This window comes from Astatotilapia calliptera, chromosome 19 (genome assembly GCF_900246225.1).
Source record: "Astatotilapia calliptera chromosome 19, fAstCal1.2, whole genome shotgun sequence".
Taxonomy (NCBI): Eukaryota; Metazoa; Chordata; class Actinopteri; order Cichliformes; family Cichlidae; genus Astatotilapia; species Astatotilapia calliptera.
Genome location: NC_039320.1, coordinates 17,126,616 through 17,153,136, shown reverse-complemented (window position 1 = coordinate 17,153,136; position 26,521 = coordinate 17,126,616). Strand labels below are relative to the sequence as shown.

At 39.5% G+C, this 26,521-nt stretch overlaps 1 protein-coding gene across 4 annotated transcripts in view; it reads right to left on the bottom strand.

Annotated features, from left to right (window-relative positions):
• Positions 1-12,530: 12,530 nt before the first annotated feature.
• ppp2r3a (protein phosphatase 2, regulatory subunit B'', alpha) overlaps positions 12,531-26,521 on the bottom strand; it is a 60,760-nt gene continuing 46,769 nt past the window's right edge. For 3 of the 4 annotated variants that reach the window (XM_026153020.1, XM_026153017.1, XM_026153018.1), the window contains exons 3-13: positions 20,151-20,435; positions 19,787-19,890; positions 19,588-19,690; positions 19,405-19,479; positions 17,076-17,319; positions 16,802-16,850; positions 16,616-16,705; positions 16,329-16,504; positions 16,068-16,186; positions 15,697-15,803; positions 12,531-15,593 (exon numbers count right to left, since the gene is read on the bottom strand). In XM_026153020.1, the coding sequence (XP_026008805.1) occupies positions 15,500-15,593; positions 15,697-15,803; positions 16,068-16,186; positions 16,329-16,504; positions 16,616-16,705; positions 16,802-16,850; positions 17,076-17,319; positions 19,405-19,479; positions 19,588-19,690; positions 19,787-19,890; positions 20,151-20,435 (1,446 nt within the window). In that variant the 3' untranslated portion in view covers positions 12,531-15,499. Of the gene's footprint in view, positions 15,594-15,696; positions 15,804-16,067; positions 16,187-16,328; positions 16,505-16,615; positions 16,706-16,801; positions 16,851-17,075; positions 17,320-19,404; positions 19,480-19,587; positions 19,691-19,786; positions 19,891-20,150; positions 20,436-21,436; positions 22,577-26,521 lie in introns of those variants that run through there. The other variant, XM_026153021.1, reaches the window with a different exon arrangement.

Sequence of the window (26,521 nt, the reverse complement as noted above, 5' to 3'; positions counted from 1 at the left end):
AGCTGCATTCATTTAGGTGATCCTGAAAGAGCGCAAAATTTTCAAAGAAGGCGGACCGTTGTGTAACTCAATAACTTTGTGTTCTTGTGACAAAGACTGCTTTGAGAGAAAATAATTTAGGTTCACCACACGAATAATAATTGCAGTAACGCTGGAGTGCTACATTTGCGTTGAATGAGATTAAAAATAATGTTTAAGCTTAAAGAGGGGCTTGAATTTATTTCTTTGACTTTACAAATACTTAAGTGCAAAAATGTACTCCTCCTACCCCCAGTGCCCCAACAAACTCATTCATTTTGTGTTCAGAATCAGCCTCTGCTGGTTTTGAATAATTTTAGGTTTACACAAAGAAAATCAAATTAATTTGGTATTTTTTAATTGCATTTGTGAACAACTAACATAATTTGCATGTGTTCTTTGAAAGGAGGACCTGAATCTGTTTTTTGAGTGTAGGTTATGTAAGCCCAAACAGGTGGGTGAACTCTAAGGCAAACAAACCCAAGGCTGAATTGATTTTATGTGTCATAATGCTACAGAATATATTAATTCCAGTACCCAGTACCTGTGTCATGTTTCTTGTCATTTCACATTTTTTAAGTTAAAAATAAATTTTAAAAAACTACAATTAAATTTAAAAAAAATCACCAAGAACTCAACAATAAATGTAAATAAATAAAATAAACTTCTCAAGTAATATACAATAATTTCTTATACCATACATTCAAACTAATTCACCCATAGCAGATTTTTGAGAGTGTCAAGTGGGTCAAAGCTCTGTTCCAGCGCCTCTAAAACATCTTTAACCACAGACCAAAGTCCCTCTGGTGGCTGAACTCGGCATCATTTAGCCCACCAAGAGCCCACAGTTTCAAGGGTTTTAGGTTCAGCATTGATACCTGACATCGATTAATGGTCTGATTTATTTTCTAAAACATATGTGGTGAATTTGCTACAGGTTTTAAAAAGAATAAGACTTTTCCAATACTGATCGGTGTATGATATGCTACACAATACCATATTGCATCTGTGCATGCATTCACCTTCTTCCCCCGGGGTTCATTATAGCAGACTTCCACACATATACAAATGTGCATGTTCGCGCTTGAAATTAAGACATCATTGCCAACAAGTGCATGTCACAATTAGAACACAAAACGTGTCTCAGGGCCAAAAACATAATTTGTATAGATTCAATACAAACCTATAAATCCATCATTTGATGAAAACAGTAACTTTACTCTGACAATAAAAAAATGGGAGTAAAATCACAGATCAAAAATTGTTGTTAAATTGAAATCCACAACAAATTTTTACTGCACTTTGAGCCACTCATTGGCTTCGATCACAGAAAATTCAACACTGCAGAAAACCAGAATGACATTGTTTCATTTAACCCTGGCACGTGCAACAACAAAAAACAGGCCGTTCAATTCGTTACGTCTGTGTTTTGTATATCTTTGTCCACATTGATAATTCTTACTGTATTTTCAAACCGGCACTCAGAGCCAATTACACTCGTTGCCCCTGAGCTCTTCATTTCTCTCAGCTGGCACAGACAAACACATTCCAGCAACGACACTTAGAAAATAGTCACCGGTGTAATTCGAATCCAGCAAAAGAAATATGGTCCTTTACCAGGACAATGTGCCTGTGAGGAATTAAATGGAATTTGATTCAATTCAGTGAACACAAATCAACCCAAGGGGGCAACTGATATGGCAAAAAAGACAAATCATACTTGCCCACCAAAAATACGACTGATGATCAATGTGAGAGAACTCCTCTCCTTATAAGATGTCGGCTCAGCTTTTTCTGCTTTCATGTAGGTTATTTCCACAAAAACACTTTAGATTTCACAGTGTTCCCTAAAAACTTGACACCCTTTTGACTATTGTGCCTTGTACACACAAAATTCTTTGCCTCATATACCTTATTAGATGTTTTGATACAAATATTGTTATGTAGCTCCTATAGTAAATCCCCCACAAAAAATAATGTCCTAAATGTACAAGCCATAATGCAATATAAAATAATACTTAAACTGTGTAAAGCCATATCAAAATAAATATTTGTGTGTTCTTTTAGGTATTGAATCCTTCCCAGAAACCATCAAGAACACATTAAATGGTCTTCTTGACATTTTGATCACATCAGGTTCTTTTTCAAAGCAGACCAAGTTGGCACAGTTGTCATGGAAATATGGATGCTGCTTTCTTAAGCATATCTCGTTCTCGCTTCTCTTGTACCTTTTAAATATAATAGCAAATACAAATACAATTTTATGAACACCAATGACTTGTGAGTTTACGTCCTTACACCACACTAAGCTCCTCTGTCTTAAATGCATCCTCACAAGGGGGGATGTAGATAAAGAGAAGCAGATGAGTTAGGGAAGGGCTTAGCTTTAAAACAAGAGAGAAATGAATTGTGCAACAGGGGCTGTAACTCAGAATCAAGAAGCTGTTCCCACAATTTTGAGCTGTGGAAACAATGTATAGTAGTCGGAGACAATCAGTCTGTGAATTTTAAAAAAATACCTTCTTGATTTAAATAATTCTGCTAACAAAGCCAAAGTAGGCCAACCTCCAGTGACGTGTTGGACCATTACAGACATTTAGTCACATTAGATTAGATCTGTGGAGGAGAGCGGATGAGGAAAGACTGGAGGGAGTAGATCTTGGAACAGCAACGCAACTATTTCCCCTGTATGTCAGGGCCAGGCCTCCACAACTGCCAGATGTTTACCACCAACCCAGCTGCTTTCTCTCTTGCCTTCTTTCTCCTCATCTCTCCTCCTCAGATTTTTTCTCTCTCTGATTCTCTTTAAACCAAGCCCACCCTGTAATCATGCACACTCACCAAAGGGCTTTGAAGTAAGTGGAATGTGTCCAGCCATATGATAATATGCACTCTATATTCTTATAACAGATAGAAAGTAAAGAAGGGAAAGCAGGAAATGAGATTATTGGACAGCAGCCAGCTCTTCAGTGTGGTTTTCTAGATGTTAATTATGCCCTCACTCCACTCTTAGATCTTGCACGTGTGTGTGTTTATGTATGCATTTATGGGTGTATGTTGCGTGTACATATGTAGTGTTTGTGTACACATTATCAGAAATGCTGGTCTAAGAGCGGGTAATGGGCAGATAATCGGCGCCTTGGAACAGAGAGGTGCAATATGATGGCGCGTGCATGTGTGTGTGCATGTGAGGTACTTCTTTCCAAAGATGTGAGGATGGAATTTACCTCATCATGAGTTCAAAAGAGTCAACCCAAGGCTCTCAGCAAACCAGCAAGTGCAGACATGTCTCCCACCTCTCTCTGCCCCCTCCAAACCTTTTTTTCCTCCTTTTTCAGTATGCAGGGCAGCTGGTTGGACCGTTATATACTAAAATGATTTCTCTGACATGTGTTTGTACCTCCATGACCTAAATTGTGCATTTAATTGGAATATAGTACTGTGCAAAAATCTTGAACTACCTCTGAGCTCTTCATATTTTGCAAGGCGAATGAGTAATAGTTGCAGTGATTTATTAAAAGATGTGCAAAAATACATGGAAATATAGTATACAAGGCAAAAACAGACTTTTTAGACTTCTAATGACCTTTTAAATCAATATTTGATATTGCCACCTTTATTCTTCAGCCAATCGTGTTCCATTGTGTATGCTTTTGCTGCATTGGCCTTTTTGTTTGCGATCATTCTTTTCAGATGGTATTCCACGATCAATCAAAAGCCTCCTGACTTCGTCCATACACACAGATGACAATTTTATGATACTGATTATCATTGCAGTTCTTGTGTAACTTAGCATACCTCAGTCTTTCCCTCCTGCTTCCCGTCCTTAAGAATGACTTCCTGACAGGCAGCCTTCCACTGAGACCATTCCTGATGAGGTTTGAGTGAAGAGTGTGTGGATAAATGGAATGGTGAGATGCATCTCCCAGGTCACGTGTTAGGTGCACTCAGAAAAATTATGGTTCTTAAATGGTTCTTCAGATGGCTTCATGGTTCTTTAAAGAACCATCATACGTCAAAGAACCTTTTTATTTTGTGGATGGTCCTTCAGCTATTACAAATGGTTCTTTAAAGAACAAAAGGTTCTTCATCCTTAGCAATCTAAGTTTGATGGTGTAAAGGGCATAAATATTTATTCACTATAATGAGGCTGTGAATTATACTGTGTGTTTTCTTTGTGTGCATGTGTGTGCGAAGGGAGAGGGCGGGTTACCTGGCAATTACCCTTTAAGAGAAGATGGTAGGAAACTGAATATTCAAATAAAAGTTAGAAATATTTGCTTAAAAATATACTGGTGGCAGGGGTGGGGGCCAAAGCCTAAAGACCCTAACCCCCCCCCCCCCCACACACACACACACACCCCTAACCCCACAAACACATTATGAATATGGTGAGTTAACAAACAGTAGACACAATACACACATTCAAGTACTGTACTTTAGTTTTAAATTTTAATAAAGCATTACTATTTTCTACTCCAAGGCATTACTTTTGAGATTATTATATATTTTTGAAAATACAGCATAATGATAATACTAGTTGTTGTAAACTTTACAAACCACCCAGCAGTATGTAAAGTCAAATTATAAGATACAAGTAAATAACAATTGCAGAACAGAATGTCAGTGTAATAAACACACACTTCGTTTTGACAAAGCACAGCTTAGGTAAATGATCTGAGTAGTTGTTCATCACTGAGCAATTTGTTAATATGTGTTTCGAGCCAAATAAATGACAGGGAGAGAGAGTGACGTCAGAACATGTCATACTATAACCTCCCGGGAGCGAACGGAGGGGGTCAGTCGTTGGGATGCGCATGCGCAGACAGAGTGTGCGAGCGGCGGGCCTTGACCTTTCGGGGGAAAAAACTCACAGACGGTGACAGCGAAACGGATAACAGTCTTCAGTACCTGCTGGACTTTGAAGCTGTGGATTCTGGGACTGTTAGAAAAGGTAAAACATTTCCATTAAAACCTTATTACTGTTTTGTTTTTGTTACTCGTCATTGTAGCTTGCTGTTAATGTTGTGCTAACAGTAGCGATTAGCTAGATACGTTAGCCGTTGAGGTCAGCGCAATTTAGTATCCGGTATACAGAAACTGTTTTCCTAACAAAACCACTGTTATAATTAAGTGAAGGTGCTCCCAGCTAATTTGAACCTTTGGCTTCAAAAATATGTGGTTCAATTGCGTGCTGCGTACATAACCTAATGTCAGCTAGACCGAAATTAAAATTTAATATATTGTTAAAGTCACTAAAATGGCGCCTGAAGCCTGTTGTGAGCTCTGTGTCTGCTCTAGAAACTCTGAAATTCTGTAGATCTGAGCCGTACATTAAATACTCACATGAACCTGTACTTTGAATTCTGTATGAGCTGTATAAAATACAGCTATGCATAAGAGTTTTGAATGAATAATTAGATTAGATAACTCTTCATTGTCTAATCGAATTATATAGAAATGAATAGAAAGTGGTTCTTTAGACTGATGCCATAGAAGAACCTGTTTTGGTGCCACAAAGAACCTTTCAAACAATGGTTTCAAACATGAGAAGGTGTGTCTTTGACTGTTCCTGCATAACTTAGTTTCGGACTAGTTGACAAGTTATGCTCCGGTCATTTGATGTTTCCAAGATAGATGTTCTTTTGTAATATAGTTAAATTTTTTTGTATATTTCATTTATCCACCATCATACATACAAGCTAAGAAGAGGTCGTTATACTAACAAGAGGTATCAACGCTGGGCCAAAGTTCAGCACATGGTTAAAGTTTGTAATCCAGCCAGGGTGTAAATATCACTCAGCAGCCAGAGCTGAAGCAGGTAGCATCAACACATAAATCTACTCTACCCGGCTTAAATCACAAGAGCACCTCTGACCAAAAAGCTGTAGATTTTTCTTGTTTGCACAAATTAATCCAGATTCACATTAACTGTGTTCACAGCTCCAACAAAATGAGGAAGAGGAGGGGCAGAAACACAATTAGATTGAATTACAATTGGATGGAAGTTGAGGACATGGAGAAGGAAGCTTTGGATGAGGAGGAAGAGAAGCAGCAGGAGCATCTTTAGGGATCCCTATGATGTCATTGAGGTTTGTTTCATTAATATGGTCCTCTCACAAAGAACGATGACATGTTTTAGTTCACGTACTTCCTGTATTAAATAGTGATATGCAAAATGTTGTGAAAAACCATGGAGCAGGTACGTATAGTGCATCTGCAGGTAAATGAACATCAAATCTCTAAGACAGTCTGAAATCTGTATATTTATCACCCTTATGATAAAAACCCATGTCAGCCATTGGTTTATGGACTTTGTATTTTGAAGCCTCAACATTTGCATTATTGCTGTTGCTATGTTGGGACCATATTAGGATGAGGGATCAGAATCTGGAGTCATGCACACTATTATTTCATTTGGTGTGTATCCATAAGATTCGTACAGCAGATCCAAGTTGTGCCTTGAAAACAGGAAAGTCGTCTGCATAGAGGAGAACTGTAATAGCAGGCTTGTACAAAGTGAGGCTTTGTGCTCACATTTGCTGCAAACACTCATTTTACCCTGTTTTGATGCAGATTTCACTTGAAATCAGGCAAGAACTGGACTTATTTTTTACAATGTGTTCTTGTGAATTGATTGTGTATAGCATTTGTTTGATTGATTTGACTTTCTGCAAGACAACAGTCGTCCACTGGCCAAAACAATTTTCCAAATACCTTCACGTGATCTAGCCTGGATTTAGAAAAGAATAGCAAAAAAAATCTGCACCTCCTGCTTCAGATGCAATTTGTGTTTGTGTGTTCAGAGGCAGCGGCGAGAGGGGAGACCTCGGGTCATCCAGCTGGAGAGCCTGACCAGGAGGAGTCGAACATTAACTCAGCTCTTCCAGGGCACCCTGCAGACTCGGCTGTTGGCATCGACGAGGGATGACGTGAACGCCAAACTGGAGTCCATCACAGGTCAACTGCAGGTATGCGAGTCAGACCTTCTGAGGAGGGTTTCACTTTTCTCTCTTCTTTATAATTGACTCTTTTCTCTCTCTTTCAGCTCCTTGTCTCAGAGTGGGAGGGATTTGAAGCACAAAGGGAGGAACTTGTCATTTGGTTGGCTGATATGGATGTCCGCCTGAGTGAGGTTGACCAGCTGACAGGAAACACCAGTGAAAAACTGAAACAACTGCAGGTGTGGGCTTGTTTTGATATGACATATATTTGATATGAAACATACGTCAGAGACATTGTCCTAAACTGGACTAACAAAGGACCATGAGTACAACATGAAAAGTACATTACATAGCGTAAGGCTGAAGTTCATTGATCATTTTAATCATAAACTTGTTGTTGAAATGTTTTTACTGAACATGCAAATATCTGCTGATGAAAATGTGTTGATGGTCTGTTATGAAGCTATTGCTATTTCTAATGTGTTTTATCACTTTCTGATGTTTTATTAATTAAACAATACATGTATTATTTGTTGTGTTATCTGTAGATATAGTATTTATATATATTTATTTATAGTATAGCCAATATATTTAATTATTACTGTTTAAAACACTAATATGTGACATGTATTAGTAGTGATGTTGTGCTGAGGGTTAAAATGCCTTTTTGTCTTTTGGTAACTACAAAATGACAATAAACCATTAATATATGTCTATGCTGTGCTCGTATTTATTTTACCCTACTCAAATTCAATTTATGATGCATTTTATTTTGAAAGATTTAAAATGGTTTTTTTAAGAACCACTCAAAAAAGGTTCTTTAAAATGGTTCTTTTAAAGAACCATTTGAAGGACCTTTTTAAAAATGGTTCTTTAAAGAACCATTTTTAAAAAGGTTCTTTGAAAAACCATTAAAGGCGCCCCAAAGAACCATTTCTTGATGGTTCTTTGGGGCACCTTTAAAGGTTCTTCAATGAACCACTGAAAGAAATGGTTCTTCAAAGAACCATTGTTTGAAAGGTTCTTTGTGGCACCAAAAAAGGTTCTTCTATGGCATCAGTCTAAAGAACCACTTTTGGTTCCAGTTGGCACCTTTATTTTTCTGAGTGTGTTTGCTGGATGTTTTTGTCCTGTTTTTTTAAGGACATGACGTTCATCTCCTTTTGTTTTTCACTTGTCCAGTTTCCTCAATGTTTTAAGGAAACAATGCATGCCATGGTGAGATATAACATTTTTTGGCTAATACCTGTGTGTCAAACTGCGTAATCTTTGGGATTATTTATAATTTCAACTAAAGAAATGCAGCTGGTTCTACAATTGGTTCTTTGCTAACTTCTTATTTGTACACATGACACTGTTTAATCTATGGTTTTTAATTCACTGCATTACATCAGGATATATGTAATGCAGTGAGAATTTAAATACAAATTTACCAACATGACATGTTAGAAAGAGAAACTAATGGGGTGTGTACTGAGCCCTCTCCTGTACTCACTCTACACCTACGACTGCACGGCCACTAACAACTTCAACATCATTGTGAAGTTTGCGGACGACACTACAGTGGTGGGTCTTATCACCAACAGTGATGAGACAGCTTACAGGGAGGAGGTCAGCGCCCTGACCCACTGGTGTCAAGACAACCATCTCACCCTCAACGTCGCAAAGACAAAGGAGTTGATAGTGGACTTCCGGAGGTGCAGAGAAGTACACACCCCCATCACCATCAACGGCGCTGCTGTGGAGAGAGTGAGCAGCTTCCGGTTCCTTGGTGTACATCTGGCTGAGGATCTTACGTGGTCAGTACACACAAACAAAACAGTGAAGAAGGCGCAGCAGCGCCTCTTCTTTCTCAGGAGACTGAAAAGATTCGGCATGAGCCCCCGCATCCTCAGGACCTTCTATCACTGTGCCATTGAGAGCATCCTCACTGGATGCATCACCACCTGGTATGGCAACAGCACTGCCTACAACTGCAAAGCTCTCCAGCGAGTAGTGCGGTGCTCTGAACGGATAATTGGAGGTGAGCTTCCCTCCCTCCAAGACATCTACAGGAAGTGGTGCCTGAGGAAAGCGGGGAGGATCATCAAGGACTCCAGTCACCCCAGCCATAAACTGTTCAGACTGCTTCCATCAGGAAGGAGGTTCTGCAGCATCCGGTCCCGTACCAGCAGACTGAGAGACAGCTTCTTCCATCAGGCCATCAGACTGCTGAACACGTCATAGACACCTCAGCTTCACTACTGGAACTTTAACATTATGCACTCCATACTGTACAGTAATGCCACTGTTTTGCACATGTCTCACTCTGTATATTTTATTTTATATATTTTATTTATTGTTTACTCTATTTAATTTGTAAAATATGTGTACACACACACACACACACACACACACACACACACACACACGTAGAAAAATATTTAGTATACACATCCAGAAATGCATATACTATTATATATTGTACATATATTTATTAGTTTCAGATGTAGCCATTCTTGTATTTTGCTTGTTTACATTATTGTATTTTGCACAACTCTGTTGCTTGTGAAGCTCGCACACAAGAATTTCACTCACATGTGCTGTACCAATGTACCTGCACATGTGATGTGACAATAAAAGTAATTTGATTTGATTATGTTAAAACAAATTATATCTTTTCTCTTATTTGGACTCTTTTACCATTTTAGGCTTGTTTTGGGGGTCTTTTGGCTTGAAATAGATAGTATTAATATTCTATTTAGTATCTCTGGAGCATCTGGAACAAGAAGCGATTTCAAAGGCTTTCTTTGCCCAAGCTCATCTCTTTGTCTCGCTTTGATAAGATGAATTGCTTCCAGTTGTTTCCTTCCTCTTTTCAGGACTTTCTCAGACAGCTTTATCCAAAGCTTATGTTTCTGGCATCACTGGTATGCATGGAACAAGTACCGCACTCTACATTAATCAAGGCCTTACAGTGCCCATGCACTTCTCGTTGATGAGATCAATTGGTTCCAGTTGTCGCCTCACCATTTTGTGGGTTTCCCAGTCAGCTTTATCCCCACACAGTGTTTAGATGAGATTTGTATTTGTTCCATCTTTGCCAATCATGTCATATGTTCCATCTTAAAGAATACCTTCCAGTCATGACATCACGGTGGGGATTTCACACTGGCTGGGTCACCCCACCATAGGGTGGTGGGCGTTGGCAATCACAGCCATGGAATGTCTGTGACTCAAGAAGGTGGGCCAGCGATCTGGTTGGCTAATTTCTTTGTCCCTGACATTTGTGGAAAACAAGCAGAGTGCCATTTTAAACAATGACCAGTCCACTCTGACCTTCGCTGGGAGGCCAATTGCTCGTGAGCAAATCACAATGTGACACCGTGCCAGCTATTACACCATTGTTCGAACAATCAGTGCATTCAGAACAATAAACCCCCAGAAGAAACGGTGCCTGCAATCACCCTCATTTTGCCAAGAATTACATCCCCACAGAAATATATAACATACGTTTTCTTAAGTGCTATTTACACAAATCAGTTTTATCAAGATGGGTGAAAACAGAGGGGTGGAACTAAAACACTGTAAAAACAGTTTCATCTAAAAGCACAGTTAGCTGAAGCAATTAATTTGTGTGATCACAACTTGTGAATTAAAACAATATTATAATTAAAAGTTATGGTCCCCACAAGATGAAGCCTCCTGACATTTTCACAAACTTTTAAAAACATTAGAAGAATTGGGTACATGGAATAGTCCAAAAATGTCTTTTCTCGTGTGTTTTAGGCCAGCGGTCTCCAACCTTTTTTGCGCCACGGACCGGTTTATGCCCGACAATATTTTCATGGACTGACCTTTAAGGTGTCGCGGATAAATACAACGAAATAAAACTAGTACCGGTACCAAAAAAAAGAAGATTTATTCATAACACACGTGAAAAGACCCAGGAAAACAGAGTTAACGATAAAAACGATAACAAAATAACGCTGAAAACCGATAAAAACCCTGAAAACCATACATTTCACACCTGAGCCTCAACTCTCACGGCCCGGTACCAAACGACTCACGGACCGGTACCGGTCCGAGGCCCGGGGGTTGTGGACCGCTGTTTTAGGCAACCTAACTGGGTAGGTAGGATGTCCAGGAGATACAACTCCATCTTTTTCACACAAGGTTGCAATCAGAGATCAGTCTGTGTAGTAGGAAGTTGGCAGGGTAAAGACCCTTCAATGTTCAGTGGGATGCATGAAATACTTGCATTCTCAAATGCATCTTCATCTTCAGTCACTTTGCTGATTTGTCCAATATCATGACAACTTGAGAGCCATGGTACAGACCTATATAGCACAAAGGATGACAAAATAACCTTGCTGACCTCATTTTTCAACAGTGCCATCAAACATGCTAAGGAGCTGGTTACCATTGTAACTCAAACACTGCGATTGGCATCACTGTAGAAACTTTAGTTTATTAAATTTTTAATTGATGAAAATATAACTGTCAAAATGGCATTCAAGGGGTTCAAAGCCTATGTCATTTATATATGTCATTTTCCATCCATCTTTTTAACCACTTATCCAGTTCAGTGTTGCTGGGGGCCACCATAGCGCCAACATAGAGAGAGAGAGACCCATATTCTTTTCATACTCATTTGCACACCCTTATTCATCTAATACACTGTAAACAATGCAATACCTACACATGCGCTACTGTAAAATAGCAAATGAGAAAGTTCACAGGTTAGAGTCAAATGTCAATCATATATATTCCACCCTGCATATTCTTTATATTTTTAGTTGAGCGATTTGTATATATTAATGCCATTTATTAAATTTGTAAACTCTGTAACATATTGTATTATTTAAATAGTTTAATCTGTTACTGTCTTGGAGTAACTGTAAGTCACATAATTTCCTAAGGAATTAATAAAGTATTCTAATTTTGATTCATGGAATGCATTTCTTACCATTGTTCTATTGTATAAAATTAGGTATTGCTTACAGTATTTTAGACACATTTGAGCCAATGCAACACTCGCTGAGAGCAGAAACAATGACACTGTAAGCTCAATGGAGATTGTCTTTGCTACTACAGATTAAAAAAAGGTTGTGTAGCTCATTGGCTTACTTGTCACCTGTATAATCATGCCTCTAAGCTGGGGCAGCAAAAACAGTATGCTTGGAAAACAGCTCAGCTGATGTAATCTACAATCACAATAAACCCTAGATTTTTGGTTGTTGCCAATTTGGGAATCTCATAAATATCCAAAAAGAAAAAAACAAAACAAAAAAAACCTCAACAATGTGACTCATTGACCACAGACTTCCTGTTTAGCTCCTGCTCTTGTCATGGAGGCTCCGATGCTAGCATATTGATTCACTGCAGCGTCATACAAGCCATATAGGGTCAAATGTTATTTGTTAAAAATGACTACAACAGATGAAATTAAACAACAACATGAAAAAATTGAGCACCAGTGCATGCAAACACGTTAAGAGCACAAAGTGTGTGTACACAGGAGGGAATAACGATGTCTGAATGTGACACGTGTGTCATGGAATAAGACCATAAAGAGCAAAGAGGAAATATTTTTTTAAACATCTTTATTTAAACTTTTAAACTTAAAATGAAAGCAACAAATAACAGGAGACAGGACAGAAAAAAGAAAGAAAGATTGAAAGACTAAAAGAAAGAATTGATGGATGTAAAGAGGGAAAACCATGCCAATACAATAACCACCAGACTTTGCATCACATCTCAGCCTACTCAAGTTTTCTGTGCACAGATCAAAAATAAACTCTTTTCTCTACCTCTAAAAGTAAAGTAAAACTCCTGCATGGCTTTGCTCCTTGCCTGATGCTTGGAGCGTGAGCACCAGGATACTTTGCATAGAACCAAAAAGTCGTCGTCCAGACTTGATGTCTCATCACCATAATTAGTTCTTTCTTGTATACCGTATAGGTGAAGAAATCTCTTTAAGAGTGAATGAATGTGATCACAGCAGTGAAAAATCTGTCTCAACAGTTTCTATATTAGATGATATCTTGTATCTACAAATTTTGTGATTGTCAGGTTGGGTAGAAAAGAGGATTTCACCCACTTCTGCTGATAAAATCCACTGCACGTCTAACACAAGCATACACACAGCTAACATAATTTACCCCCCATCCCAAAGCCACACAGTGGCACAGTAATACAAACCATCATATTACAGTTGTTATGTCCATAATGGCTCATTATTACTGTTAATAATATTATAATATTGCTTCTTACAAAGCTAGAGAGATTTACAACAAATATAAAGCAGAAGTGGGGTGATCAAGGTCCTTAAAACCTTGCAGCATCCGCAAGCTGTCTTTTTTACCCTTCAACTGCAACTATACTATGGTGAGTCTGTACAGCAAATGCCAGAAAAGGATGTATATATATCGGTGAATTTAAAGCCACTGAGGACTACTACTAATTACAGAGTTATACAAGGGCACACACATCCACCGATCCTGGAGCACAATCCCCATGGCAACAAAACGGCTTGAAACAGAGCTACACAACACAGGCTCCTAAAGCACACTCTTCTATCAGTGCAAACACACTCCTAGCTATTACAGTAAATAAAGGAGTTAAAGGGTTCACAGACCAAACTCACATAGTGGCATCTAACCATAAACATTGATTGGGTTGTACTATAACAACTGGTTTTAAGAGATTTTAAGAAAAATGTGCCTGAAAAAAAAAAAAAAAAGGCTTCATATCAGTACAGAATGGACATTTCTGAATATCTATACAGCAATTGAGCAGTGACACATCTATGCATCTTAGTCTCTATAAAGCACAAACTGTAGTGTCAGGACAATGTACACTACAGAGAGTTCTACTGGAAACTCTTCAGCATGTCTTCTGTTGTTTGAATAACACGGACACGTGCTCAGAGAATCATTTTTTCTAAAAGCCACAAACACTGTAGTGAAGTGCTGTTTGAAATCTCAAACGTATCTACGTAATGGTTTGCCGGCATGATACCACTACATATGTGAGTTTAAAATTTGCTTTAGGCAACCTATTTATTAAAAGGCATCTTTAGTGGTGTGTTTTTGTGTGTTATAGGTAGAGTGGACTTCAGAAACGCTGATAAACAAATGATCAATAGTGATGAGATGTAAACAGGTATGTAAAAAGGGGATACTTTTGCAGAGACTAAACGACAGTAACAGTTCACATGAATTAGAAGGCAGTGCACAAATTCAAAAAAGGATGTGAGAGAATAAACGGAGAAGATAACTCTGATGATGAAAAGACAGAATGACTTTTCCCAGTTCTCTCTTTTTAACTTAAAACAATAAAGCTCAGCTTTCTGTGTAATGTACTGTATCGGTGCGTCTGTCTTGGATGTGCGCTGAGCTTACTCAAGCCCAATGTTTTTGTTCTACACTTCTGCTTGTCAAATTGAAAATTCCATAAAAAAATAAAGGTTTAACAAAGAAAAGAAAAGAAAAGAAGGATGTGGGAAAACATACAGTGAGATGTTGCATGAGACTGGCAGGAACAACTTACAAATCGTAGGCACATCTATTGTTTCATTAAAAATGTTACAGGTGGAAATGTTTGGGCAACTCTACCGGAGAGTTTGATATGACTGGCATTGTGCATCACTTGATGTGCATATCCCATATCTTTCACCATTATCTGATTGAGAATTAATACATTGAAATTGTAGAGCTTGAAAATAACTGTCCATGACTCCAGAGAGCGTCCAGAGGTGGAGCGCTGATAGTGCTGCAACAATAAAGAACAGCTCAGGCTGTGCGGTGAACTAAACTCCTTCACAGAAATGACAGCCAGCCATCAAGCACTGTGCAGGCCACGGATGGCATGCAGTACCACATACTGGCCACTAAGTGGAGGTGCTGATATAACCGCTCAAGCTGTTCTATGACCTCTAATTAAAGGGACTAACAGCTTCCTTTACGAGAAACATGGTGACAAGATGCTCACACAGCAGGTTTCTCAAGGCAGTGTGTGTCATATTTTTAAGCAGTGGACTGTTGCTCTTCAATGGCAGTGTCTATCATTGTCATTATTTTTTCTACCTGCCAGTTTCTCCCACTAGATGCCTACTTGTGTGCATGGCAGGCTTCCCGTCAGTCTAACTTGAGCTTAGCAAAATTCTTAAAAAGATTGTCCTTTGGCAGGATTGTCAGTAGAGAATTCACAATAATTACATTATTTTACAGTTAAGTGTTTTTCTTTGAGTCCTTCTTGAGCTTACCAAACTTCTGTCTTTGGCTTCTGTGGAGCAAAAAGCTGGAGGCAGGGACATTCTTTTTTGTGTGAATACAGATGCATTATTGCACCAGACACCAGAACAATACTGGTTTATGGCCATACTCACACACACATACAATACAATAACTCCACAGAGAAATCATGAGACAGGAGCCAGAATTCCTTTCTCTGTCTGTCTTTCGATCCATGTATGGATGCATATATCCAGAGTGGCTCTCCATCACCTTGCTGCTTTCTGTTTACCAGAAAGAGAAGCCCAAGAATTCCAAGTTTTATGCAGACAGGTCTGATATGACCAGTTTTTCCATTTTCCCAATTTCTCCAGGAACTTGAAGCTCCTCAGATTCATAGTCATCATCAAATGACCTGGGAACACAACAGAGAGAACCAATATACACCTTTATTCTTAATAAAAATGATAAACTTTTAGTTAATAACGTGAATGAGTGTGAACGTGTCTACGCCTTACCCCTCGTGCAGCTGTTCATTTGCAGTCTCCTCTGCCACTAGTATCTCATACTCCTCTGAGGCATATTTATCCCAGTCAGATGGTTCTGGACCTTCACTATCAATGTCCTGGAGCGCCACAAACACAATACATATTGGTGTTTTATAGCTTTAGATAAAATACATAAAACTAAAAAAAATAATAATAATAATAAGAAGAAGCGAAGAAGCTATATGGCACTAGAAAAAAATCCAGCCAGATTATACACTGTGGGGAGTCACAATTTCGAATCACTAATAACCTAACAAGCATGCCTTCGAGTGGATCATCACAATATCAAGAAGATCCACAGTTATAGTTGAATATTATAAATACATTTTGAAGATTTGCACCTTTTGCACAGCAAATGGGTCTCTCTGTTCATGGTCCAGGTACTTCTCCAGGTTGAAGAAAGTGTCAAAGAATATGTGAGCCATCCGGCAGCGTTTCAAGTCACTCAGAGTTATCTTACCTAAAGGAAATAAAACAAACACACATGCAGGTGTAATGTCTCAAAAGCACAATGGGTTGTGTTTGGCCGTCTACTGATTAAAACGTAATTGTGAAATAAGAAAAAAAAAAAAGACTAAGGGCAAGAAAGTTTGAGCACTAACCTGGGTTCTCAGGTTTGACCAGGTCGAGCATCTGGCAGAGCAAATCCTGAAAGGGTAGAGGCTCGATGCCCATTCTTTCCATCCTCTCACACTGTTCTTCATAAAAATACTCCAACTCAAACATGGAAAGGACACCATCACCATCCACGTCCATGCAGCGGAACCAGTACTCTATACTGGAAAGACAGGTAACAAATGTGTTACGCACAGACTCAGATTACTTGTTGCATACCTGCAGTGTACTAATCTAAACAATCACACACATATCGGAACAACTTTTGAAATACCTGGTGGGATTTTTTTTGTCTTCCTCAGATATCAGAAACCAGACAAACTCAGCGTAGCTCATCCTGCCTTCTCTCTGCACAGCGTTACCCCTGGAAAGAAAAGAGGCAGAACCATTTAGATGCTCTACAGTTATTACAGTAAAGTAATTGGCTACGTATGCTTGTTCACGTGTGGGTTTTACTCACCGAGTAACAGCCCCTGAAAATAATCTCTCAATGATTCTGTTTGAGGATGCTGTTAAAATGGGAGAATAAAAAGACGAAGTAAATACACAGAAACAAGATGACACTATTTGTAAATCAGTGAAAGCACATTAAAATCAAACACTTAAGTACTGATTCAGACAATTAGATTTTTGGCTCAGTGCTCATATAAAGGATTAGAAAAACCCCAATTGAACTGCTATGGAGCTCTTTCAGCTGGGGGAAGTAAATCCTTAACTGAGATTTGTTTTCTTACCGTGGTTGTTGTATCTCCCCAGATCTTTGGGGTCAATGTACAGATCATGATCAGTGTCCAGCTCCCAAAACTTGCAGTAGATGACGTAAAAGTGTTCGTAGGAGAAGTAGTCAGTGATCTGGTTGATGTCGTCCTCTTCTTCCAGCAGGGCCAGAGTTTGAAGGAAATTACTCCGGCGTAGCTCCATCATTGTGATACGACCTTTCCATGACCGGTTCACTACATAGTATATCCGCTGGATCACCTGTGATGACATTATAGTAGAATAGCGACAAAGACAATTCTATTATATAATAGTTTTCATAAAATGCGCTAATAAAACGAAAGTAAAGCCTCATGATTAATGTGAAAACTTTTCATGATTAATCCTATAATTCAATATCTTCCAAATAACAAGACCTCACTATATTTCTAAAGGAGGTGAGTTTATTAAATTATGAGAGACATCTTTCATAATTTCTGAAATTTTTACATTAACTTTTAACCAAAGAATGATTAATATATCCTTAACAGTGGAGTAGAGAATTATTAATTCTTGATAAGGCTTTTAACAGAATTATTAATAAACCTATTTAGTAATTACAATCGCCTTTGCTGTCTTCAATTAATCATAGAAACTTAATTTGTCCAATTTAATTTATGTATTTGACATCTGGTGGTTTTTGTATTGGTGATTCTAAAAAGTTAAAATCAAGGCAAGGTCTAAAACTGAAACTGTCAAACTAAAAATAAAACTGATGACATTTTCACGAGGTCTGTACAAGCCCCGTCATCCAGATATATTAAAAATATTCCCCATCTAGCCAAGAGGAAGACCCACAACACTGGATTATCATCCATTTTCTGGTACATGGACCTCCATGGGTTACTAGCGTCTCATACAGTAGCACGTCAGCTGGTCTAAACTGAATAGGAAGTGTCATAAAATGGGAATGCAGGGGGTGTCTCTATGGAAAGGGATGGTAGGGAATGCATCAGTGTTTCCGTGAAGTCACCGTAGGCTGATGCATCGGTGCAGTGAAATCTCAGTACTTTTAAAAAGCAAACCCTCAGCTTGCACAGCTGTCCCCGTCTACATTCAAAGACTCACATGCTCTACTGTTAATATTCCACAGCTGAGGCACACAGAAGCTGTTTTGCTGACAACTTAAGAGGAGATTATGGATACTGTTCTATAGTGAGAGTAGGAAGCAGGTGGAAGAGAGTGTGGAGAGGTGGAGGTATGTTCTAGAGATAAGAGAAATGAAAGCCAGTAGAAGCAAGACAGAAGAGGGTGGCAGGTGGAACAGTGAACCTGCAAGGAGCAGAGATAGTGAAGACAGATGAGTTCAAATACCAGGGCTCAAATACCTAAGATTTTGGCTGAGAGTCACCAGAATGGATAAGACTATAATGCTAATCAGATTGAGTGGTTAAGAGACAAAGTTAGACAGACAAGGCTGATATGGTCGGGACATGTACAGAGGAGGGTGAGTGGATATATTAGTCAAAGGATGTTGAAGATGAGACAAAAACCACAGAAAAGATCAAGGTCATGCAGAGGGTTGACATAATGGAGGAAGATGCTAAGGCTAGTGTGAGTTGGAGGCAAATGTCCACTGTGGCAACCCCTATATGGGCTGCTCAGAGGCATAAGAATAAGGAAAAGGAGCAGGTGAAGGAAGAATATATGATTTGTTGGGTTTTTTTTGTATTTTATAACCTCATCAAGCGATTTCTTTTGGATAATTGGATCATTTTTAGACCAAATGGTAGTTATGGAAAAATATTATTTTATTTGGGGCATGTTTTAGCTTTTATTTGGCATGAAAGAGGAGGCTAGATAGTAAGGTGGGAAGAATAGTATTCACAGCAGAGTCTGGCACAGACGTGAATTCAGGCTGCTGCAGGAAGGACTTTAGCCTTCAGTATAAGGGTCATTATAACTCAATCAGGTGAACTATAATGGCACCCCTAGGACAGAATATTAAAGTGTCATTAAACAGAAAAGATCTTGAGAGAGTTAATTGCTGTTCACTGTTACAGTCACGTTTTAAATGTTTCTGTTATTCACTGGTAATGTGCTTGTACTTTTGAAGTTTTCTCATCTTGAAGCCAGTTAATCTAGTTTCCATTACTTGCCTTTGGTCATGAGCTTTGGACATTTATTGAACAAACAAGGTCATTGATACATGTGGCCATAAAGAGCTTCCTCATTACTGTGGCGCTTAGTCTAGAACTGCTATTCCTTTTCAGTTAACAGAGCTTGTGAGATTCGCTAAAACACAATCTTACAAATAAATATATTTTTTTAAAAACACAGCTGATCTCATTGGTTTTTGCCATTTACCGTTGTTATGTAGCGTGAATGGAATTCAGGTGCATCCTTCAGAAACGTGAGCCCAGGATGTGTATCTACAATGTCCTAATAAGGCAAACAGGAAAAAATTAGTATATAGAGTTGTCATAACAATATAGTGTAGCACAGAAATAACAGAGTTGCTTATTTCATTTATATTGGTACGATATTTACCTGCAGTAGAGGAATAAAGTCTTCCTGCTCCAAGTAGTTACAGCCAGGTTTAGCCAGCAAGTAAACAAACTTTGAGGCATCGTCATGGCAACTGTGCAACAACCTGCAAGAAAGGAGAGGAGAGACGTATGATATCAAAGCCCAGTTGCATCTGTTTTATTCTATTTGTAAGGCTTTAAAGAATATGCACGTGTCTTACTTCCTCCAAGTTGCAATGAACGAGTGAACAGACACAAAGCCTGTCCTCTCACCACCTGCTGCGTAGAACATGGGTGCTTTCCAGTAAAGTGGACACCCGCATGCCTGAATGGAAACACAACAACTGCCTGTATGACCTTACTCTGAACAACACGTTTGCTTCCTAGAGTTGCATTGCTTAGAAAGAGCACTGTTTTAACAAGGCCACTACATACAGTGATTTCTCAGGAAAAACAAAAGCCTTCTGGGAAATGTAAAGAAGTCTCAAGTCTCAATATGGACGTTGGCATTTCAACTGCCTTACTGGAATTAAATGTAGATTGTTCTATTCTGAAAAACAGGTTGGGGGAAAGGTGTGATTTTACCTTCGCGACCTTGCCCATTTCATAAATATCAGCCTTCTCCTCCTCAAACTCGGTGAAGACTGTCTCAATGGCAGCAATTTCTGCATCGTGGTTGGCAGCCGGGCCCAGGGCAGGAAGCCCACGAGGGTAGTAGAACCTGGGAATGTTAATGGCAGGAGGAGGAGGGGTGACTATCACCGGAGCTGGAGGAGGGCTGGGTGAGCGTGGCGTGGGGGCTGGTGTGGCTGTGGTTGCAACTGGAGCGGGAGGAGGCGTTCCGGGTTTCTTTTCTGGTTTCGACTGGATCTGAAAAGAGAGAAGGGAGATCATGTGTGGGAAAGGACAAGCATGGATGGGTGTTAATTAGCTGTTTGTGGTCCTAACTTTAAACATCATATTTCAGCTTTTTTTGAGACAATGTTCCAATGACTGAAACACTTGGTGGCTTACTGATTCAAACTACCTGTCTTAGTCTAGATGTAAAACGTACCTTGCTTCCTTAACTTTGTATGCATTTTAATGAAAAGCACAAATAAGAATGAAGAATTTAATCACTGTCATAGATAACTTTCCCCAGAGCTGTAGATAAGATACAACTTCACTGTAGTATGATAGAGAACCTACGTAAAAGGTTGAACTGGAAACTCAAAGTGACTCATAAACAACACACAAGAGACAATTTTTTCCTGCCATTCTGTTAGTCATAGATGAGTAAAAAGCGGTCACAAGTGCACTTTTATTTTAACCTTTGGCAAGAAAAGTTCCAGGTGGCAGAAGACACATCCATACAGTCAGTCCTCAGAAAAAAATTTATTACCAAATAACTTACATGGTCAAATTTACCCCAAGACCCCAATATTAGACTACATCCTAAATGTGATACGCAACCAATTTTCCAGAGCTACTTATTAAAATATGAAGACCAAAACTGGAGCTTAATCAACACTGCATCTTAAATCAAAAGTCATTGTGTTCCCATAGGGACTTCCTGGTCTCTTCTCTTGGGCCTTCATACTCTGTGTATTGAGCAGGACAGCTGTAGCAGTCTTCTCCTTCACACCGTTCATTCTGTCACTCTATTCCTGCACCTCCTGGCCTATTAATACCCAGCTGGTATCTGCCTCAGAATAGTTTGTCGTCCCTGGCATGTCACTCTGTGTGTGTTAGAGAACCAGATGCATCTAATATATGTGTGTGTACACAGATATACATTTGCATCTGCACATCTTTATGCGCTTATAATTATTATTTATTATTATTGCATGCACACTTGTACCCTGCCTGTCTTGCTTGTTGAACTGACTGACCTGTTGTTGCTGGAAAGACTTGATTCTTTTCTTGAACCGTGAGGGGAGGACAAAGTCACACCCCTTGGCCAGAAAGGCCAGCTCCCCCCTGAGGTCAGGGTCCCTCCGTAACGATGCCTCCTTGATCATCATGGTGGAGGCTGAGGCTCACAACACCCCACCAGACACGGACACTGATGTGGCTAACGACAGGGCGACTACAGATTCACCAGCTTGCCCAGCAAGTGATAAGAAAAGGGATTGACTATGATAGGTTTACCCAACAGCTCAGATATCCAGGAGCCAAAACTGGAAAACCACTTCAGGAAAACAAAGAATATCCAGCACGTGTGGCATTTCATGCAAAGTGTCCCTTAGGAATTATTTGCACTCAAAATCGGTCTCCTTCAAACTTCACATTTATACTCATGCTCCCAACACTTTGTCCTGTGGGGCAGTAATCCAGCAGTGTTTCTATGTAAAAAGATGATCCTTAGACGTCCTGTGCTACAGTGCAGGACGGGAGGCAAAAACATGGTACCGGGCTGTTTTATGGCCCAATGCAATCCCAAATCGTAGCTTCTTTCTGGGGAAGAAACATTGTGGTGTCCCCCTGTCAGCTCTGAATGTATGTATTTGATGTAGCCTCACTGGTGCCTGCTGTTCCAAGCTGGGCTCTGACAAACTGCACTGAGAAACATGAGCCATGCCTGGCAAAGCACACACATATAACAAACCGGCTGTCCTGAGCATTAGGGTGGTGGGAGGCGGGGAAGTGCAACCATGTCGCATATCTTGGCGTAGTGCTTTGCAGGATATGAGCCCTCCTCTGTTCCTGCCTCCTCCTGCCGACTAAAGTTAGCCAGTGGGAAGTTACAACTCAAAGTGACTGTGATTGAAATAATTTCACTGCAGACAGGAAGCTTAAGTTGGTGCTTCAGGGTGAGTGGGTTGGACAAGCAAGCTGAAATATTTTCATAGCGGTAATTTGGGAGGCAGTGTTGAATCAGCGGGCGAGACACCTGTCGTTATATCTGTTGACAGAATTTCCACTGGGCTAGCTCAAAGACTCAAAGCAGCATTCTCTTTTGAACATAATGAAAATCCACAAGTGTCACCCTGCTTCAGAGCCAGTCGGTGTGTTTTTTTTTAAATAAAAAGAGTTTATCATCATCATCATCATCAACTTTATTTATAAAGCACTTTAAAACAACCACAGCTGACACAAAGTGCTGTACATTGGAACTGTAAAATAAAATTACATGAGATATAAATAAAAACCAAATAAAAGAAGAGTGAAATCATTAATTAAATAACTACTTCAATTAAAAGAGAAACTAAGTCTCACTGAGGTTAAAAGCCAAGGAATAAAAGTGGGTTTTAAGACCTGATTTAAAAGTGGACAGTGAAGGGGCCTCTCTAACATGCATGGGCAAATTATTCCATAATTTTGGAGCCACAATAGAGAAGGCCCTGTCCCCTCTGAGCTTCCTCCTGGATCTCGGTACCTCCAGGAGCAGCTGGTCAGCTGACCTGAGAGACCGACAGGGTGTGTGGGGATGAAGAAGCTCAGAGAGGTAAGGCGGGGCAAGACTGTGAAGGCATTTAAAAACAAACATAAGAATTTTAAAATTAACTCTAAAAGACACAGGCAGCCAGTGCAGAGAGGCTAGCACGGGGGTTATATGCTCTCTTTTTCGAGTTCCTGTTAGAAGTCGTGCAGCCACATTTTGAACCAGCTGCAGACATGAGAGCAATGACTGACTGACCCCCACATAAAGTGAGTTACAGTAGTCCAGGCGGGAAGAAATAAAAGCATGGATCACTGTTTCAAGGTGCTGCCTCGAAAGAAAAGATTTTACTCTTGCTAGTCGCCTTAAATGATAAAAACTGGACTTCACCACTGCTCTGATTTGGTTGTCCAATTTAAAATCACTGTCCAACTTAAAACCAAGGTCAGTAACAACAGATTTAAAATAGAATTCCAGGGATCCTAAAACAACAGAGGAGGACTCAGAGGTACCACTGGGTCCAAACACCAACACTTCTGTTTACTTTTCATTAAAATTTAAAAAGTTTAGAGCCAACCAAGCTTTAATGTCATCTAGACATGTCAAGAGAGGTTTTATGGAGATGCCATCCTTGTGTTTTAGTGGCAAATAAATTTGGCAGTCATTGGCATAACAATGAAATGAGATCCCATGCCTTCTAAGGATAGAACCCAGAGGCAATAGATACAGTGAAAAGAGCAGTGGCCCTAAAATTGAGCCCTGTGGGACGCCGCATGACAGAGGAGCAGAAGACGATTCGTAACCGAGAAGGCTGACAGAGAAAGTTCTATCTGACAAATAAGACCTAAACCAATTAAGTGCAGTGCCACCAATACCCACTACATCATGTAATCGAGAAATTAGAATATTGTGGTCTACAGTGTCAAAGGCAGCAGTTAGGTCAAGCAAGACAAGAACAACATGGTTACCAGAATCACATGCCAGAAGGATGTCATTAAAAACCCTTAATAATGCAGATTCTGTGCTGTGAAGGGTTTTAAAACCTGATTGAAAAACCTCAAAGATTCCATTTTCATCTAGAAAATCTTTCAGTTAACTAAAAACAATTTTCTCTAAAACCTTGGAGACTAAAGGCAGCTTGGAAATAGGCCTATAGTTCGCTAAAACTGTGATCAAGGCCAGGTTTCTTAAGCAGTGGCTGTACTACTGCATGTTTGAAATTTGCAGGAACCATACCAGAAGACAGACTGCTGTTAATAATGTCAAGGACATACTGTTGTATACTAGAAAAAATTTCTTTAAAGAATTGTGGAGGGACAGGATCCCGTGGGGAACCTGTGGGCTTAATATGGTGAACCACATCCTCTAAAGTGGAGAGCGTCACAAGCTCAAACTGAGTGAAAACAGCAGCGCAAGGGACAGAGACAGAGGGGTCAGAGTCAGGAGCTGTGATAAGAGCCCTGGTGGTGACAACCTTTTCAATAAAAAAAGTTCAGAAAATCATTGCAAATCTCAGGAGAAACTTCCAAACAGGCATTCAAAAGAGTATTAAGAACAGTGTCAATGGTCCTAAATAACACACGTGGGTTATGACAGTTGGAAGAAATAATATTTGCAAAATATTCCCTTTTTGCCTCTTGTTCTCAGTGTTCTGGTAGCGATGCCAGCAGTCTTTTAGAATTTGAAATGATACATGCAGTTTATCCTTTTTCCACCTCCGACATTCCCTCTTAACAGCACAACTGCTCTGAGTTTAAATCATTCATCCAGCCCTTTGTCAGTAAAACAAAATCACAAATCCAAAGCAACTACTGACAATCTTCCATAATACAAGGTGATGTGGTTATCCCGCTAAGTTTCTCAAACAAAATCATCAGCTTACTGTCACATGAAAGAAAGAACAAACAGCAGCTCCTCTTAAGAACTGAGAGGATGAAAAAGGAACCGTTCGGCATTTTTACTCGACTTACAGATTCTCAGAATAGATGAATTATTAATATAAAAAAAACAAAACAGTAAATCCTTACATTTGAGAAGTAGTAAAAACAAGGAACCAAGATTTCAGTTATCAAATTGTATTAAAGTAATCACCTCTGCATCTAGTTTTCTGCAATCAATAATGCAGAAGTAGCAGTTGAATTTTTGGAAGTAATAGATTTACTGCTGTCTGTTTCTATGCTCTTTAATGTATGGACACCAACGGTTAGTAGCAATATCCAAATGTGAAATATCAAACCACATTACTGCTCCTGAATGGCGATTGAATAGATACATGGACAGTACAGACAAATTTCCTCGGATGGTAATAGCTAATTAACAGTGAGAATAAATAGAGCATAAACTGTCAGCAGTGTGTCCTCGAATGCTCCCTGAAAGGCTTCCCTTAAATTTACCAAGGCTGAGCTAAAACCCTTTCGATGCCAAGCAACACCAATCTGAAGCCGAACACAGAGGGGATCCCTCAGGATGTACAGGGTGACCCATTTTAAATCTGTCCAGCTCAAATACCTAGAAGTCTAGGACAGTACACAAGATATCTGCACATACTGTACTTGATGCATCATGACTGCCACTAACCGTTTTTCTACTATTGTATTTGTTCCATTTGTGACACTATTGTTTCTTCCAGTTTGAGCCATACTGCATACAGAAAGGTTCAGTGTGCATGCATGTGTGTGAGTAGCTTTCCAGAAAAATAAATGAGTCACCTTGTATTTTAGGGTAACTCCTCTCAGATCCCTGTGTGCCCTGCTGAATTCTTTGGAACAGCTGGGATCCATACTGAAGCCAGGGTTGCATACCGATCCCACACACAGATACAGATACTGTCACATGCACACATTGTCTAATGCTAGCTACCTATTACCTCCATGCTTCAGAGGGAAACATTATACAGCAAATATATTGTATCACTCAACAAATGTGCACTAGAGTCTCACCAGCCTATTATCTCATGTGAAATCCCACCCTGCTTTTTGACCCTTTCTTCTTTTTTTTTTCTACTTTCTTTCATCCTGGTCAATGAAAGGGAGTTCATTCTCTCCACTTCCTCTGCACAACCTCTTCAGCTGTAGCCATGAGCTTGTGTTATCATAAATCTCTGTATAAAGAGTTACAGTACTTGTGTGAGAGTGTAATGGGAGCCAGAAAGGAATGCCACCAGGCAGCTGTGTGCTCTTTTCCTGTGACTGACAGTCAGTGTAACCCTGCCCTGTCAAAATTGCTCCGTTTGGTCCTAAAACCCTTGTTCTTAAATCTTCAATTTTCCTCCTGGAATCTTGAATGTTCTGTGATGATTAGCCTGCTATTAAAGATTTTAAAAAAATAACAGAAAAAATGAATAAAAACAACCAATTTACTAAGCTATACAAACTGTAAAACTCCAGTGACGGTCCATGGCAGTACGTATGAAGTTAGTGAGCTCAGGTGACATGAAAACACTCACTGGGACAAACTGTTCCTACAAGAAGGGACACATGAGGCCAACAGAAATGCAACGTCAAGGCAGAATTTTGACTAGTTAATTACTCAACTTAAATTAAATAATTAAATAGCGTAGAATTTCATATTCAAGCTGTACTTATAATCAGCTTGA